This window comes from Oryza brachyantha, chromosome 10 (assembly GCF_000231095.2).
Source record: "Oryza brachyantha chromosome 10, ObraRS2, whole genome shotgun sequence".
Taxonomy (NCBI): domain Eukaryota; kingdom Viridiplantae; phylum Streptophyta; class Magnoliopsida; order Poales; family Poaceae; genus Oryza; species Oryza brachyantha.
This window is the reverse complement of record NC_023172.2, coordinates 3025723-3045096: the sequence shown is the minus strand read 5'-3', so window position 1 is coordinate 3045096 and position 19374 is coordinate 3025723. Positions and strand designations below refer to the sequence as shown.

Here is a 19374-nt window from a genome sequence, read left to right as displayed (position 1 = left end):
CACTGCTTTAACCCTTTTTTTTTTTGCCACAACCTAGGTGACAATGGATGTTTGCATGACCAGATGACGCATTTGACCACAGCCTGGTATTACTCATGAACCTATGAATTTTTACCCTAATCTCTACCTTCAAACCTATGCTAATTATAATTAAGCTTTGCTCCTCGTATGAAATTTTGTCCGGACGAGATAAATGCTGCCTCATTGCAACCGTCGTCAAGAATCGTGTAGTACAGCTTCACGAGAAATAGAGCGTCGAGTAGTTCTTCATGAATTGAAATCGACATCATAAAACAAAATATGGGTTATATCTCTGAATTGAAATAGCTCTTCTAGTTTGTCTATTTGGTCTGTCCATTTTGCATGCACATGTTTGCAGAATGTTTTTCCTTGCAATCGCCAAGGCAATTAATGATTCACCATCGTACACACACGACAGAGTTAACAGAGAGTTGAGACAAATCATACAAAATCGATTCAATGAGTTCAATTTGACATTTCGATATACCAATACGATTAAATGTAGCCCGTACGCAATCCGTGCGGAAGTGTATTGGTATTATCATATTTGTGTGATTCAAATAGAATCTTCAGTTAACTCAAATTTCATGGATCAACATAATATAGAACTTCTGTAAAGAGCAAATGGTGAAAATGAAGCATCAACAGGAGGAAAAACAGATGTGAGATTAGGTATCCAACAGTTAGACCAGCTTCAGTGAAGCAATCTGGGTAGCAAGCTCCATAGCTTCCTTTATTTGAGAAGCATCACTTCCCTGCATTGCATAAATATACAGATTGTATTATTGTGATATAATCACTAGGCTTTCACATAGGACTTATATGGAACATTTAGATTTGAAGGGTATGGTTCCTCACCTGGCCTTGGGCAACGCCGTTCTTGCCGCCACCTCCTTTTCCCTTCAGGGGAACAATTGATGGTGTTAACCAATCCAACACCTTCAAGCTGTTGGTAGCACTGGGAGGCACACCGGCATAAATGACTGCCTTATTTGTGGCTTCATCCGTGCTGAATAGCATGATTGGCAAATCCTGGTCAAAAGAAACCCAAAAGTTCAACAGCATATCCTAGAATTAACAATGGAAATAACGAATCATAGAATTAAAACGGTTAAAGTTGCACATTTTCCCGCTTAAGAGTTAAAGATGCTAGACTTCACAAATATATTGCTGACATTCACAGCAATTTGTGGTCTAACGGTACCTTAGCTAACTGGATATGGATTTTAGCTGTGGAAACACAAATAAAGGGAACAGTATCTTGACTAGAAAAGGAATTCTCCAATAAAGCAAGAGAAGAAAAAGTCCAGGCTGTACCTCTGCTAAGCATTTTAAGGAATAGCACGTGGGCTAGTATCGTAGGCCAGTAAATATAATAGGATGGGGATGTGTTTATAGTTGTCTATAGATGGCATCAGTTTGCTAAGCATGTTCTTGCAACAGTGAATGAAAAACGGGAACTACATAAGTCCTGACCTTCTGGTCCTTGACTTTGATAACTGCTTCCCGAATAGCACTTGTGTCAAGACCCACATCTACATGAGCAACACAGAAGCGCTTTCCTTCAGAAAGAGCAGTTTGTGCAGCATCGATTGCAAACTTTATAGCCTTCTGCATGTTTTCCTCGCCCATTTTCTTCTTGGCCTTCCTAAGTTCATCCTGATACATGCAACAGCTGCAATAAGCTCCAAAATCAACCAATAAAGGAATAAAGAAAGCCAAATATTGTTCTGTTATTTCAAGGTGATGGCTGATAACAAACATATACGGACCTCCAACTTTAACACCCTGGCTTTAAGATCAGCTTTTCTTGCAGCTGGGATTGGAGCTGTATCAAGTTTGCTCTTGATGGAAGCAATGTTCTGGTAGAAATATCACTTTAGATGGTGATCCAATACAAAATAGATCCAACAGAAATAACTTCAGTGCAATATATATCAATTACTTATGGGTAGAAAAATAATAATTCTACAGGAAATTATATCAGAGCACATTCAATGAACATCCATGTATACCAACTATACAATTGATATTTGAGAGATACAAATAAACAAGACAAAGGCATATAATACCTTTTCCAATAGAGCTCCCTCCAATTTTGATGCTTCATTGATATCAGAATCAATACATGATGCCAACTGTATAGCATCAGAGGCAATTTCTGCGGTAACAGCTGTGATCCTCCTAACACCTTTAGCAATACCCTCCTCAGACAAGAGGGCAAATGCTTTGGCCTCGCTAGTGTTTTTAATGTGTGTACCTGATACAGTTAATTTTAGATAATATATCCACGAAATCAAGTACATTCCAAACGGAAGTAAATATACCGCCACACAGCTCCGTTGAAATGGATAACCATTCTTTGCTTTCAGGATTAGCAAGCAGATCTTCCACTTTGCGACCAACTGATACAACTCTTACTGGATCAGGATAGATCTACAAATTCAACATGTGAAACACATAACAGGAAATAATCAACAGGCAAACATGACGAGTCAATATGGTATATCAAGCCAATTGACAAAACTTACTTCACCAAACACAGCTCGTAGACCATTTATGCGCTTTGCATCCGCTAATTTTATTTCACGCGCAAATACTTCCATTTTGTCTTTTATTTGCTGATTCACTATAGATTCAATTTTTCGCAAATCTTCTGGCTGAACAGGCTTCCCTGTTACAAACAAACAGTTTGAGTTGCGCAGCTGAGGGAATACATGTGAAGATACAGGAAGAACCATATAATACCATGAGAGAAATCAAAGCGTAGCTTCTCTGGGAGAACAATTGAACCTTTCTGGTCAACATGATCACCAAGTATTTCCTGAACTTACAATTGTCGAATCAGCATGAGGGTGGAAAATAACCATGTAAATTTTCAATAAGGTTAAATTCAACATACCCTCAGGGCAAAGTTCAACATATGTGTACATGTATGGTTTGGAGCAATGCGAGTACGGCGAACGTAATCAACCTATCAATGGGAACATGAACATTGAAATCTGACTAAACAAAAACCAGAGATCAACTATTTTGATATCAAGATTGTATACAAAGAAGTGTCACCTCGCATGTCACTTTATCACCAACGGACAATGCCTTTGAACCTTCTGTAAATGAGCCCATATGCAGCACATACCCAGCAAACACTTGGACATTAGTTACAGTGAAAGATCCAAAAGACCCTTTAATGCTCCCGGTGTCATAAATCTGATGCAAGAAAGATCTTGTCAAATAAAAAGTTCATATAATGTATGGAGCAATAGTGTTAAATAGAGGCAGGCTTCAGACATCCTCAATTCCTCATCATGACATCATCCCATATTCCACATATGATTCTAACCTCAGAGGATACTAACAAGACACCAATTGACAACATAGTGGTTAAATAATATCCATGACAATAGCTGAAAAAAATCATTGAAAGATGTACTGGGATGAAATATCAAGTATAACGGGTCGTGATAAAAACAAATACAAGCAAAAGAATATTGCAGAATTGGACAGACTACAACAGATTGCTGTTATGTACAAGTGGACTACTGCAGATTGTTAGGATGAAGCACAGGTAAAGAATTGTTTCAGAATAAACGGACGTAGTAGAACAAACAAGTGGGTGATTCACTACAAGAGGACTACTGCAGGCCTGCAGCTAATTGGCATGACATACAAATGAAGAACCACAGAAGATTACAGTAAATAAGGTAAAGTAGACAACCCAGATACCATATTTCAACCATATGAGCATTACTAGTCCACAAGGATGTTATACCTGACCACCCTGTTCTGCATAGAAGCTCGTACTTTCCAGCACAAGGCCAAAGTCCTCATCACCAGATGCGGCACTTACATACTCTGAGCCAGTATAGATAGCCTTCACCACACTATCATGATTCTGTAAAAATGTTTTCAAGTTGGTAATAATCAGTATATAAATGTATACTATGAGCAGCGCAAGAACAGTCAGAGTGGAAACAAGGTAAAATTACTATACTAAATATTGTAAGCAACTGCACCTAACAGTAGCTAAACCAGAACAAAAAAGAATGACATGTCAACCTTATTATCATATTTCGGGCTATCATCTGTACTTGCAACCCCTTGATTGCGCAGCTGTGATGTAGCATTAGCATCCATAACAATGGAATTCCCCCCAGCCTGCAAAAAAAAACATATATATTTCTGAAAAGGAAAAAATGTAGATCTAAATTATATCTTATGAATTAAGAAGAAAGTGACGTTAATATATTGAAATACCAGCAACATATCAGAGATATCATGTGAATAAAACAATATTCAGAAACTTAGTAGGAATAAAAACAACCTTGAAGCGAGCATTCCTAGCCTTTTGCCTTGCTTCTTCCATTGCAATATCAAAACCCTCCCGATCCACAGTCAAGCCATAGTCAACTGCCATAACCTATGGGATATGAAATAATAAGGTCAGCATAAACAGAACATCGAAGCTTTATTAATTTTCAGGTCAGAAAATGGACGACTAACCTCAGTCAGGTCAACTGGATAGCCATAAGTGTCCCACAGGACAAACGCATCCTGAAAGAAATAGTGGTTGCAACATATGAAAGGAAGCATCATAAATAAGCTTGCAAAGTTCAACGGGCAAAATGAAATGTACAGAAATCTATACAGATGTGTATGTTTATTCTGAAAAATATTTTCTAGTGGAAAAGAGCAATTTATTAATGTCCAGAATATATGATTAAGTTTGCTACGTGGTAGTATGATTTGCGAATTTCAACAAGATTATTTGACACCATGGAACTGAAAGTAAATCCTCCAAAGGGCAGAGAAAAGTATTATCATTTGTGTATTTTACAACAAACAGGAACCAGGTAGATAATGCCTCCCATTGATCCATTCTTATTTTCATTACAATACTTGAATAGGCTTGGCATTATGGTGGATCAATCCTCATTTGCTGTACTGCTTTTAAATGTTTTAATGTTTGCAAAAAAAACTTTGATCTTAATCCTAGTTCGGTTTAGCTGCAAACATTAACATTATAGCATTTAAAAATATGTAACAGGGTGAGACATGATAGCTGGATAACATACTGTGTCTAACCTTAATTTGATTTACAAAACAACTTATAATAATGAGATTTAAAATTTCTACAGAAACTTTAAAAAAGTACAACACAGCAACCACAAACTGAGCCTAGGTTAAGAAAGGGACCCCATGGTTTCTCACTTATCCCAAATATATTATGAAGGCTAGTTAGAAATATGCTCTAGTTTACCTGTTCTGAGTAGTAAATAAACCAAGAAATGCCAACAAAAGCCTTTTAGACAACTCTTAACGCATCTATTAAACACGTAAGTGCAATTTTATTGAACCACTGCAAACTAAAGGAAGCTTAGGGAAAAGGAAGAAACATCTTTGGGTGAAACAAGAGTGAGCTTGTTAAGCACATGTTACAACACCTAAAGATTATGCACATTTAAATGACTTGGAGTATTGAGCACCGAATAAATATCTTCCAGTGAAAACAAAAATATGCAATGTCATGAAATTAAGAGAAAAAAAACTTACCAGTCCACTAAGTACTGTTCCTCCACTCTCCTTAACAGCGTCAGCCGTTTTCTTAAATTTTTCAAAACCCTGGAAAAATATTACCAAGAGAACAAGTAACATCAGTTGTAAGTAACACAACCTGTAGGAACTACCCTTAAAATGACCAAAACTGGAGACATGGCTGCCCAATGGAATTTGCATGGTGCAAAGTGCAAATGGAAGCAAATTGACTTTCCATTAACAATGGCACAGAAAGGAGTAAAAATTGTTTGTTGAAGTTGATTTTATCCAACCTATTGCACATTATTGCAACAGTTATTCTAGATAAGTTTCTAGTCAATGTGTTCCACTGGAACAAGGTATTAGCTGAGCATATATTTAACTCTTCCAGCACTTTCACAAGAAAAAATGATTAACACAAGAATATTAACCGGACCTAGGACCCAGTCAATGAGAAACTGTAAAAAAAATTTGTCTTGTAAAAAATAGCCTAATATCAAGCATTCTTTAGTGTCAGACCCTATAGTTCAGTAAATCTTTTTGAAAACCAAATTACCTTTGCTAGAGTGTTCTCAAAGCTTTCCTCTTCATCTTTAATTATATCTTTGATCTTCTTTTCATTGTCCTTCAGCTCAGGGAATACATCACCCATCAGTTGAACGAATACATGTACAAGGCTGTACAAGTGAAAGTTGTAGTTTAACAAATAAATCAAATATGATCATGCACATTTGTTTCTAAAAATAAACAGGGTTATTAACACACTATAATCTTCTAACCTACTCCAAGTATACACATGTACTTCCGTTATGTACAATACCAGTATAACCACAAAAAAGAGAAGTGGATTGAGTTGCAAATTAAGCCCTAAGACCAAGCCAAAAGGGAATTCTGAAACAATTATCTCAACGACTTGAATACCAACTAGCTAATTTTAGCAAAAAAAAACACATGATGGAAACATAATTGTGCCTTACCAACACAACAGATCTATCATGACCTGGCATTCCATGTTCAAATAAAAGTTATGCAAGCATATTGTTCAGCATAAAGGCATGGCACATAACACAGATAAGTCATTGTTCTTACGAGCTAAAAAACCCTTGCTTTGCTTTCAACTTTTGATGACCAAAGTGGACAGCCCGCCTAAGAATACGCCTCAGAACATATTCTCTGCCCTCATTTCCTAAAAATGTAATCATATTAGAAAAAGAAATATAATTGCGCAACCAAGTGAAGGCCGAAACTGTAGCAAATATATACTCCATCTATCCCAAACTGTAGCTAATTCTTGGTTGTTTTGGAGGGATTAAGGAATAGAATGAAATACCAAAATACCATTCATTAATGTAAAGAGACCTAAGGGGAGCAAAGGTGGTTGGTGGGTGTGAGGTAATTGGTAGAGGTATAATGGGCACAATAGTGCCAAAAGAGCTAGAAATAGCTACAAACAAAACCTGAGGGCTAGAAATAGCTTCATTTTGGGACGGAGTAGAAAAATATATTAGTTATAATTTTGGCAATTTGGAACAGACGTTCTTTTTAATTCTTCACCATTGTTAGCACAAAGGTTGACCTAGATGGTGTATTGAAAAGTGATAACAGGTAGAAATTTTCAGGAATATCCTAATGTAGGATGCAAGGCAGCACAATGATTATTTCTCAACAAGATGTTTACATATAGAAACCTAAACAGTCCACACTTACCAGGTTGAGACCCATCAGCAATAGCAAATGAAAGGGTTCTTATGTGATCAGCAACTACTCTGTAAGCCATATCAACTTTGTCAACATCTTCAGGACCAACTTTACCGGAGTATGATTGAATTCCATTGCCAGCCAACTGCATTCATATATGCACATCAAACCATTATCAATTATCATGCACTTCAAAGTAATTGATAAGTAAATCAAATACTATTTAGATGAGCACAGGCATACTTGGTGGATGGCATCAAATATTGGCATGAATACATCTGTGTCATAATTGCTCATTTTATTCTGAAGGATAGAAGTTAAACGTTCAAATCCCATTCCTGTGTCAACATGTTTTGCTGGTAAAGGTCTCAAAGTACCATCTGCTTCCCTATTGAACTAAAATTTTAAAAAAATATATGTGTCAGTATATGAAAATTAAGACATCGTGTACAAATACAGCAGAATAATTGTTGACCATGTATTAGAAGCTTACTCATCCACAAAAAGGGCAACGTTAAAAAGTACCATGCTAACCTGAATGAACACAAGATTCCAAATCTCAATACAAGTGGGGTCGTCATTGTTCACTAGTGAAGCAGCATCACGGTTGCCAACACGATCAAAATGAATTTCGGTACATGGCCCACAAGGACCAGTATCACCCATCTCCCAGAAATTATCCTGTTCAAGTAAAAATTGTTCGGAAAATAAGCAGATATAGCATTAAGATGATGGCAATGATACAACTGAAAGACAATATGGCCCAACAAAAATTAACACATGCTCACTACATCCCAAAAGAACAATTTCTGAGAAGGAATCTGGACAGTCTTTGACTGTGTACAGATTCATTTCCAGATTGTTTTTTTCTGTGACGGAGGGAGTAAGTATAGCTAACATATTTTCCTTGCCAAGAGCTTTAACCAACTGTAAGAGCTTACCTTGCAACCAAAAGGTAGGACTTTTTCTTTTGGTAGGTATTTCAGCCATATGTTCTTCGACTCAGTATCAGGAGCAAGTCCAGATTTCTCATCACCACCAAAGTAAGTCGCATAAATTCTATCAGTGGGTAATTTGTACACCTGCATTTGGCAATCAGTTTATAATAATAAGGTCGTTAGTATTTACATACATATCCAATTACTTTCATACCATTTTCCAAATTGTTTATCCAGGTGTTCTTAGTCCAAAGCGCTATTAAAAAAACAATATGATACACAGTACTCAGATAAGAAAACAATTCCAAACAAATGGACTTTTACTGACTGGAAAGTATCTTAGCCTACTTGAACACAGTTTTATATGCACGGGTAACAATCAAACATCATAACCAAAACATATGAATCAATGTATCTTCCTCAATCCTTTGCATTTGTCTTTGCAAGTTTAAATCGCAGGTCATTAGACCAGAGTCTGATAATATAGGAATGACACTGCAAAAAGAATTATTCTATCGGACCATTCATCTAGAATCCAAAATATCAGTAAATAGTGAAGCTTTACAGGAGCACAGGCAGATTCCATCAAGAGAAACATGGAGCGATCAGGCATATACTTTCCAACAATCTAATTTTCCAAACCCTATAAAACAGCCGTGCTTAATTTCTGACATGTTGTTCCAAAAATACAGGGCTACAGGGTTAAACCTGCGTGAGGAGCTCCCAGGCAAATCCGATGGCCTCCTCCTTGAAGTAGTCCCCGAAGGACCAGTTCCCGAGCATCTCGAAGAAGGTGTGGTGGTAGGTGTCCTTCCCCACGTCGTCAAGATCGTTGTGCTTCCCGCCGGCGCGGATGCACTTCTGGGTGTTGCAGGCGCGGCGGAGGCGCCCGAGCCGCGAGTCCGGCGCGGCGGTGCCGAGGAACACCGGCTTGAACTGGTTCATCCCGGCGTTGGCGAACAGCAGCGTGGGGTCGTCGACGGGGACGACGGGGCTCGACGGCCACCGCGTGTGGGACTTGGACTCGAAGTAGGAGACGAAGGTCTCCCGCACCCGGCTCGCCGGCCACTCCGCCATCGCCGGTCGCGCGTGGGGGGCGGCGGCGGAGGAGGAGGAGGAGGAGGAGGTGAGGTAGATGGCGGCGGGCAAAACCCTAGTCGCGGGCGGGTGGGAGGGGGAGAGGGGGAGCCGGAGGAGGCGGCACGCGCGGCTTACCACGAGCATGTGACTTGGGACGGATTGGGCACCCGGGATAATTTAACGCTCATTTTAGAGGAGAGCTTCGCTGCCTACGTTATTTTCCTGTCAACATAATGCCCAACTTGGCAACCACGAAAATAACCGAAAAGGTTGGATATCTTGCAAAAACTTGGCAGCCACGAAAAGAACAAAAAAAATGTTTGGGAGACGCTCGTGCAAAGCATGTGTAGCAGCAACAGTGCCAACGTTATCGTGAATAGTTTTTTTTAAGCTAATCTATACCTATACCTGGCGTGAAAGCGAGCAGGTTTCTATCCATCAAGCATGACCGATTCCAATTTATGTTATCTAGCATTTAATTAGGTCGCATATGTGCCCATGGTTCGATGGTAAGGATGTTTGGGTTGAAAACATGAGATGCGGAGTTTGATCCCCCACATGGAGCTCGATTTACTTTCTTTTTTACTACAAGCCTAGCTGTCGGGCGGGAGCAACAACGCTAACCGCCAGCTGTTATATTTTTTTTCTTTGTCCAATCCAAGTAGAAATACAATTAACAGTAAAAGTGGCAACGGCCTTTCATCATATTAGGTGAAAACATAATTTATCTTTAATTTTCTAAAAAATTACAATCCAAATAGAGGTACAATTAACAATAAAAATTAATGCTATCTTTTTATCATATTAGGTGGAAAATAATTTAAATTTAATTTTTATTAAAAAATCAAATCCAAGTAGAAATATAATTAATAATAAAAAATAGAATCACAATACTAGGATTCATTTATACCCTTTTAAAAAAACAACCAGATGCTTCGACTTCATCGGAGGAGGCGCACAACATGGACAAAACAGACTTTCGTCCTATTAGGTGGAAATGTAACTTATCTTTAATTTTTCTGAAAAACACTTTCAATTAGAAACTAATTAACAACAAAAATAGAATCACAATAGCACTAGGATTCCGTTTTTTTTTCTAAAGAAACACCAACCAGATGCTTCACAAATGAAAAAAGGATAAAAAAGAAGAGAAAAGAATAAAATAGGGAGAAAAGTAAAAAAATTAAATGGTTCTTAATAACATTCAGTGTGCACTGTTTAAAATTAAATATTTGTATCAAATAAAAAGATCAAGAGAGTATGACTCATAACATGATTTAGTATGCCTATATCCTTCGTGGTCGAAGGACCACTCATCTTATTTAATTTATTTATGATATTGAGTATAATTTATTCTCAATCGTAAACTTTTTGACGAAACATAGACTTTTCAAATCAATTGTATGTTGATTATAATTATTATTTCTGACTTAATGCGTTATTTATTTTCATAATTTATTTTAATTTATATAATTAAAATTAACTCGACCCGGTGCACGTATAGACATTTTTCTAGTATTTTATTTCACTAACAAGTGTAAACATTAGAAATATAAGTTTTAACTATATAAATTTTACATATATAAAGTTCAAGTATGTAAACATTGTATAATATATATATATATACACACATGGATTTAAAATTGAAAAAATGAATCTTAGTTTGAATTGGGATCAAATATGTAAACTTTATATGTATAAATATTTATGGTTTAAACTTTACATATACTAGTATTGTACATGTGCTAACGTTATGGCTCAATTTAGTAATAAATAAGATATTATAAATTCTTTTATTTACAATCAAATAAACTAATGATTCAAATTTGTTTGTCTATCATATTAATCCGATTATTTAAACAAACTCCCACAGAATAGCAGCAAACCACCAGCTAATAACGAATATTGTAATTTTACATAATAAATTATAGGTTGGACCACATTGTAATAAATTATAAGTTTTCAAGTTTGAACAGTAAATGTAAAATTGTTAAGGCCAAGTTTAATATGCTAATTTCAAAAATATTACAACAAAAAATTGATACACTAATTTTAGAATCACTTAATAAAAGGATAATCTTAATTAAATAATTTATTCACATTATCTAGTATTAACCTAAAAATAAAACTTTCTTAGATCTAAACCTAATGAAACCACTTATACAAAGATGAGTTGTATCACATATAACTATCTGTCTTCTTATAATCAATGAAATTTTGTTGACGTTTATATATGAAAGGAATGAAACAATTGTGCAACTCTCCAGTAACACGTAATTCAAAGTCTAAATTTACTATGAGTAACAAATTCCATTGCATCTTCTTATATTACATAAAAAGATATTTAAGTTAAATATTAAGTGATCATATAATACCTATCAAATATTTATCGCATATGTTCTTTCTAGTTTAAAAATAGATATAACATTTTTAACAAAGTGAAATTACAAATGAAATTTTTATTAGTTGTACTTCTAGTTTGTTATTATCGGAGACATATTTTTCAATGATTTAAAAAAAATACAGTACAGCATCATTTGATAGATTAAGAAATTAACTTACTACACATAAAACATGGTGCTAACAAAACATGGTGCTAACAAGATATTTATATAACACTATATACTCATTCCTATCTCCGGTACTATTGTTAGTGATTTGACTATTTAGTCATCCAACAATATTGCTCTAGAATCTTGGATCACATGTTTAGTGCAACTGTGGCATGCTGTTTGACCATGAACTTCATTATGTTGGTATCGTTGTCGGTGTTCTAATTGTGTAATTAAACTTTGATTCTAAATATATACATTCCATATTTATAGAAACTTTATCTACAACTTTTACTCATTCTACATATTTCATTCATCATTCTTTAAATCCGACGGCTAAAATCATCTTCGTACAATCGAGCGGCTAGGATGAACTCCATCTCTTCTTATGCAGACTGATTTGCAATAGTGCTTTGGCTGATGTTCTTTTTGAGACTAACAATATACCCGTGCTAACACTACAGCCCAATTCAAAGATATAAATAAGATATTTTAAATTAGTTTAAATGAAATCATATATAAACAAAACATTCAAAGTTATCTGTCTATCAAACATTTGTTAATCTGATTATTTAAACAAACACAGATAAAAATACCAGCAAACCACCGGTTAATAGAGACTATTATACCTTTAAATAATTAGTCATAGGTTGGACCACATTGTAATAAATTATGTGTTTTCAAGTTAGGATAGTAATTGCAGAACCGGCAAGGATATGTTTATTTACTAATTTTAGAAACTTTGCAGCAATAATTTATGGACACCCCGAGTATTATAACATCCAATGTCCAACGTGATCATCACATACTATTGGAGGAGTGAGATCCATACACACATAAATAGCCACTCGTCCTCAATGTGTCCATGATCACGGTTGACAACCTTCTGTTATAATAATCGGAATGCCGAGTAGTGAGCGCAAGACATAACCGTAAGATAGCTTGCCAGTCTACTCCGTCATATGCCCATCAACCACTCGAAGGTAGCGACCAAAAGCATACCCCAGTGACTCGATCCAAAGCGCTATCCCCGATTATCTCAAGCGATCAAAACCCGTTACTCATGCTTAGCTAGTCCCTAGGAATGCGACTAGCCTCACATTTTCATCGTAAGCAATTAATGGTCATAACAGTACCATATCATGGATAATAAGTGGCAAAGTACATGATACAACATAGGGTCTAAGGTCCCAACATACATAAAATGAGTAGCAGCGGAAGACTCAAATAAAGCTCATAAGCATAAAACAAAAGCCGACGGTGCCACAACCCCACAAGGGCAAACCAACCGGGCAAGAGCCAAGCTGCAAGAGAAGGAATCATTCACTGCCCTCGCCACCCCCGGCAGAGCAGTGACCACACAAGAAGCACAACTCATACCCGGAATCCTCACCTGAAATTGCAGACACCGGATTAAGTACAAGATTGTACTCGCAAGTCTTACCCAAAACTATATATAAAAAGGAGAGAGGAGTATGCAAGGTTTACCTTAACCTAAGCCATCTAGGTTCAATATTTGCATAAAGCCAATTTTACTGAGCAAATAATACTAAAAGCGGTTAAGTAATAGTAAATATAATATCATTTTAACTTATGGACAGCAAGTATACAATTCTGAAATGCATAAGCAAAAGAGCCCAAATGGCGCTCTCACCAACAACAAGGGACTACCCAAGTCCACACCATCATGGCATAGCATGCCAACACCACCATCAAACACAAACTCATCCATATTAATCCACTTTTGATGCTAACATAACTGATTAACACATCAAGCAATATCCATAACCGAGGACGCGGCTATTCGAATAGATTATACTCTGATTAGAGGTGTACAACTGTACCCACATGAAATGAACAAGGATCAAAAGCTACACACCCCGTCGAGTGCGGTACGCGAGTGATACAAGCTCATTGCATGTCTTTCCTAATCCCACCCCAACCACGTATACCACGCCGGGGTTCTCGACGACTCAGTCACGTGCCTGTGTGCTGTGACCAAGGCGGGCGCACCACGCGGGAGGCACCCCCGGCCAACATAGGCACCCGAGGCCCTCCAAAGGGCTACCTGCCCTCACGTCTCTCAAACGTGGTATAAATAATCACAGTAGAGCTAGTAAAGAACAAGCCGGTCCCAAATAAGGCATGTGGTAAGTACGAAGGGTGCTTGAATAGATGTCAAAATGTTCGGTCCTTAACGACCCAGACGGGGCTACTTGCATCAGGGGAAACCAACCTTCCTTCATCGCCCTACCACCCATCCAAGTCCAACATATTTGATCAACCATAATTTAGTGTAAGTGCTCAAGTTTTATACCCATTAGTACAAGTTGTCTATACACCACAAATGATAGTACTGTCAATCCTTATACTTCTATTAGCACTAAACATAGCTAAGCATGAATAAAGTAAACAAGCCTAACACTCCTATACGGTGGTGACAAGGCATAAGGTCAGCAATATAACAGGGAATAAATGCATAATTACGATCTACCAATTCACCCAAAACCGACGTTTTAACATCTAGGAAACACATGCATATATATAGGTATAGTTTTGCAACCAAAAATATTTATAGAGAAAGTATAGGTTCTATATGCTTAGGTGCTTGCCTTCCTGCTGAGGGTAGTCACTATCCTCCTCTGGATATGGCTCGGTACTCTCCGAATTCTCCAAATCTACCGAAAAGAAGCAATATGCGAATAAGAGCCAAATAAACATGCACATGCAAAATGATCAATAAATCATGAAATAAATACAGTGAGTAGAGCACATGTTAACTTGAATTTAGGTGAAAGAATCACTAGATTATCACTTATTGTTTAGGAGATGAAAATGAGAAGCTTTTAGGTCAGATAATGACAGCTCCGTAAATAATTAAGTCTACTTTAGAGCATTACAAGTAACTTGCAGCTCAAACCAAGTTTTTACATGTATAATTATTTTTAGTGGGCAGTACATCATTCACAGGTGCTAAAAAAAATTATTCCACAACTTTATGTATTGTCATTATTTATTTATGGATCTTAGAAGTTAATATCATGGGAATGCTAAATACACTCCTAAACATGATTTAAGGGGAGTATTGTCAAGCTTATTTTCACAACAGCAAAGAGTAACAAAATATAAGCTCAACAAAATTGGTTTCACAGTTTTAGCTTTTACCAATAATTTCTTATGAATCTATGAAGAGCTAGACCACACAAGGGAGACATATAGCTATTTATATTCCTACAGAGAAAAACAGTAAAAAGTTGGTCATTTTTATTTTACAACAATGAAGAGATCTGTTTTATGGAGCAATAAGAATTTGTTTCACTGAAATCGGAGTTCATATGAATTAGTTATGGATTTTCAAAGTTCACTCATTTTTCAGCCAAAACAGCACGTGTGGATGGCTCGATCTAGTGCATGAATGTCAAGAGCATCACATGCAAGAAAACATACATTAAGGACTTGATCCTACTGCTAAGAAGACACTTTTCAGCTTCAGTTGAAGAAGCTGAAAACTCACCAAAATAGGGAAGCAAAGAAGACACCGAGCTGTTGTCACCGAAGAAGAGAAAACAACTTGCAGCCTACTACTAGCCTTCAAATCTTGAACCGGTGACCTATGGAGGAGACTAGGAATGCTCAGCATGATGGGGAACCTAAGAGAGTAGCTATGGATGGGGAAGAAAGCTCACCAAGAGGAGGAAAACAACTGCTACTGTTGCTCTGCACCAAGTAGCAAGCTCCTTTTTTTTTCTCGATCTCCCTCAGCAACCGATGCATGTGCAAGCTATTTGGATGGATGGAAAGCTTACAACCTTGGGGATCCTGTGGTGTGACATGCAGGGCTAGATCCTTGCATTTTTGTGAAGATTTGGGGAGGGGGAAAATGAGGAGGGAGCTTAGCTCATGGAAGAACAGAACAGCAACCAGAACAGAATGGGAGGGAGATGAAGGGGTTTTCTCTGCCCCTCCCCCTTAAATCTTGAGGTGGGAGCACGCCCAAGAGGGTGTTGTGGGGGCTAAAGAGACACCCAAGGTCAATGACAAGTGGGCCCAAGTCATGTCTGTTTAGGAGGGTGAGAGAGGTGGGTGAAATATTGAGTACAGATTCACTCTTACAGTTTTCAGGATTTATTTTATTTTCCTCTCTTGGTAAATTCAATTTGATTAAGCTACAAGAGTGTGAAAAATGTGTGTTTTGGTGTTGAGATAGATTGAGTTACCTAGTTTTCATTTTTGAAAGTTTCACACATAAATTCCAAGTATTTTAAATCTGGTGAAAAGATGAATTGGGTTAGGCTGAAACTTGGTTTGAATTTTTAGGAGGCCTAAATATAGAGTTAAAATTCAACAAAATTTATATTTAGTGATGATAAATAAACTAATATTTGAATAAAATATTACATATGTATACTTCTGTTCAGGTTATTGCTCAAATAGAAGTGGTTTCAGTTTTACCGATTAGAGTTAATTTTGTTATTGCATATGATCAAATTGCAATATAGTAAATATGCAATCTAAAGGATAAGAAATGAATTTCTAAATACCTGGTTATAAACCTAGGGCTCTTACATAATTGATACACTAATTTCAGAATCACTGCAATATCAAGTTCATACATTGCAAGGATAATTTCAATTAAATAAATTATTTGTATTACTTAATATTAACATAAAATTTAAACTCTATAAAACTAAACTTAATGAAAATCATTTTATACAAACAGGAGTTGCATTACGTTCAACTTTTCGTCTTATTATAATAAATGAAATTTATTGACGTTTGTATATATATAAAATGAACAAAATAACTGTGCAACTCTCAAATAAATACCTAGAAAATATTAATTGCACAAATTTTTTGTAGTTTAAAAATATATAACATTTTTAATGAAGAGAAATTACTAATTATATTTTCATAAGTTGTGTTTACAGTCCGTTATTATTAGTAGATGCACATATGTTTCAATAATTTAAAAAATATTCTACATTGATGTATCATTTGACATAAAAAAATTACTTATTTAACATAAAAAACATGTTGCTAACAAAATATCTATAGAACATCAGATACTCATTCCTATTACCAGAGATTTATCTCTAAATTATTGTTAGTGATTCGGCTAACCATAATATTATCCATCATAAATTAGCCTGCGAAAGTGTTTGTCTCGTATATAGAAACTCTCTCAATATGGAAATAGTATATCAAATATTATCCATCATAAATTAGTTATCCTTACCTAAAAATAATTAGATATATAAGATTGAAGAAGCAAAATTATTAATTAGTGATCCTTCTACGATATGTTGTTGGTTTTCCATATTAAAGGTTTCTCTTAAATGGAAACATCTACCTGTCATAAGGGGGAGGATCTAGATCGTTAAATCGCTTACAGATGTTTTAGACCGTCGGATGTGTCACACGATAATGATGGTGAGTAAAACGAGTTGGTGCACTATAGGGTAGATACGTGCCAATGATGACGGGTATATGCCACCTATCAATTCACCAGAAGAAGAAAACTGTTATGTTGGCACCACATCTATGATGGTGATATGTGCATCTATCGAGATTTTATTGCAAATGTTTTGATGGCAGACAGAGGACGCAGTACATAGAATTATGGAAGTGGTTTAGGTTGTGCTTTGCTATGTGCTTGGTGTACATATGTCATTGGCCAAGTAGTATTTTGATATGTGCTTGATGAACACAAGGAAGTGCAATATTTTGTATGTGCTTGACGAAGACATTGTCGTGGCCAAGTAATATGCATGTAAACTATTACATAAGTAAATCACCTTTCTTATTGCCTTCAAAAAGGAAAATATAATTTTCTTGACTACCTTTATGACAATTTACAATTTTAAAGAATTTGTAAAAAAAATATTCATGTACATTGGTATAGTTAAACCAACCAATCTACAAATAAGCAGAATCCCCATATACTTTAGGGTATTTCAGGCAATTCAACCTCTCAGGATGCTAGCCAGCAAATTCTCAGAAGCTCCCCCAAACGGAGCCCTCTCAACTTTTCAAAATCTTGAACCTCTAGCTGGCTTATCATAATCTTAGCTTCTCAAAATCTCTAGCTCCCAACCATGCACTTAGTGTTCTAACACAATTTTGTAATGTCGTGTTATGCAAGACATACCGGGATGCAACAAATATACGAAGGCTGGCTTGCAAAATGATGAGCTACTTGAGGATATGTTTGAATACATTCACAATACCGGCGCTGACCCTTGGTCCTTAGGGCAAAGCACCATACTGATGGACACCGCTGATGCAATTCATATTGCCAATGACAATGACAATGATGTTGAGACAGAGGAGGATGAACCAAGTGCTAAGAGAAAAGAGAGATAGTGGTGGATCAAAGGTGGATAAGGGGAAAAGTCTGAGAGTGGATCCTTATAGATGGTAGAGAAAATACTGAATAGTAATAAACCCTCTACGGAGGCTTTATCATCCATTTAGTCATTCACGGTGTAAAAAAGGGAGGATCCTCCTGTATATTCCATAAAAGATGTTGTAGCCTTGGTGGAAGAATGCAGGTTGTTGAAGGGACAAATAAATGCTTTGCAACTGATTTTTTTATCACAAAGGATCAAAGAGAGACCTTTATCAATTCATTGCACACTTTTGCAGAGATGATTCTCGTGGCTTCAGAAGAAGTACAAAGTGAAGTATGAACAATTGAGACCCAACAATTGAGACCCATGTCGCCTGCCGCAGGCCTCTGCCCGAGCCGTCCATGTCGTCAGCCTTCGCCCCGTCGCCGTCCCGCACGCCTCCACCCCGCTGCCGGCCTCCGCCTGCCCCATCGGTGACTGCGCCATCCGCCGTGGCAGGCCGCCCACCCTTGTCAATGGCATCATCCGTCATTCGAGTGTTGCTGTCGCATCCACCATCCGAGTGTCGCCACCGTCTGCGCCGTCCCAGCCACCGTCCCCCGCCGTCGTGGATTCGGGAGAGGGAGAGAAAGAGAAACAGAAAGAGAAGGAGGGAGAGAAAGAGGAAGAGAAAGAGGAGGAAGAACAGAAAGAGGCTGACATATGGGTCTCACTGTCATAGACTCTATGACTAAAAATAGAGAGGATTGATGAAGAGACTATTGGAGTAAATCATAAATTTGATTTGACAAATAAAATAGAGAGTGATCAAATAGATATTTGGAGAGTAGAATGAATTTAGAGAGGTTGTTGGTAGAGGTGAGACTTGGGCCGTGCTTTCATAGGCCAGCCTAAGGCACGGTGCCCTGGCACAACAGAAAACACGATACGACCTAGGACGAATTGGGTCGGGCCTGCGGCATGACTATGGGCTGGGCTTGGGCCTGTAACACAAGCACGTTAGACGACACAACACGATCATTGGGCCGCGCTTGGGCCGACATGACCCAAAAGAGGCACAAAACATTCACGCTGGACTAATTTTCTTCCTGGGTCGTGCTTCCACAATAGACTGATTTTCTTTCTGGCCCATTGGTCGTGTAACCATGAGTCCATCAGCCATTGAATGTCATGTTAACGTCATATCCATGCGCGACACGA

At 37.2% G+C, this 19374-nt stretch overlaps 1 protein-coding gene and 1 pseudogene across 1 annotated transcript; one reads left to right on the top strand and one right to left on the bottom strand.

The window, feature by feature from the left end:
- Positions 1 to 476: 476 nt before the first annotated feature.
- LOC102701302 (alanine--tRNA ligase) lies at positions 477 to 9417 on the bottom strand. Its single transcript, XM_006662167.3, has 22 exons — positions 8901 to 9417; positions 8196 to 8336; positions 7789 to 7935; positions 7498 to 7650; positions 7264 to 7399; positions 6646 to 6742; positions 6113 to 6233; positions 5575 to 5643; positions 4525 to 4575; positions 4346 to 4441; positions 4081 to 4179; positions 3794 to 3916; positions 3088 to 3231; positions 2924 to 2995; positions 2770 to 2845; positions 2553 to 2695; positions 2349 to 2457; positions 2094 to 2281; positions 1794 to 1883; positions 1498 to 1680; positions 880 to 1053; positions 477 to 776 (listed from the first exon to the last, which is right to left on the bottom strand). Exons 1-22 carry the CDS (start codon positions 9414 to 9416, stop codon positions 705 to 707), a joined length of 3000 nt encoding a protein of 999 aa, XP_006662230.2. The 5' UTR covers position 9417; the 3' UTR covers positions 477 to 704.
- An 8542-nt stretch (positions 9418 to 17959) lies between these two features.
- LOC107305039 lies at positions 17960 to 18535 on the top strand (annotated as a pseudogene).
- The last annotated feature ends 839 nt before the right edge of the window (positions 18536 to 19374 follow it).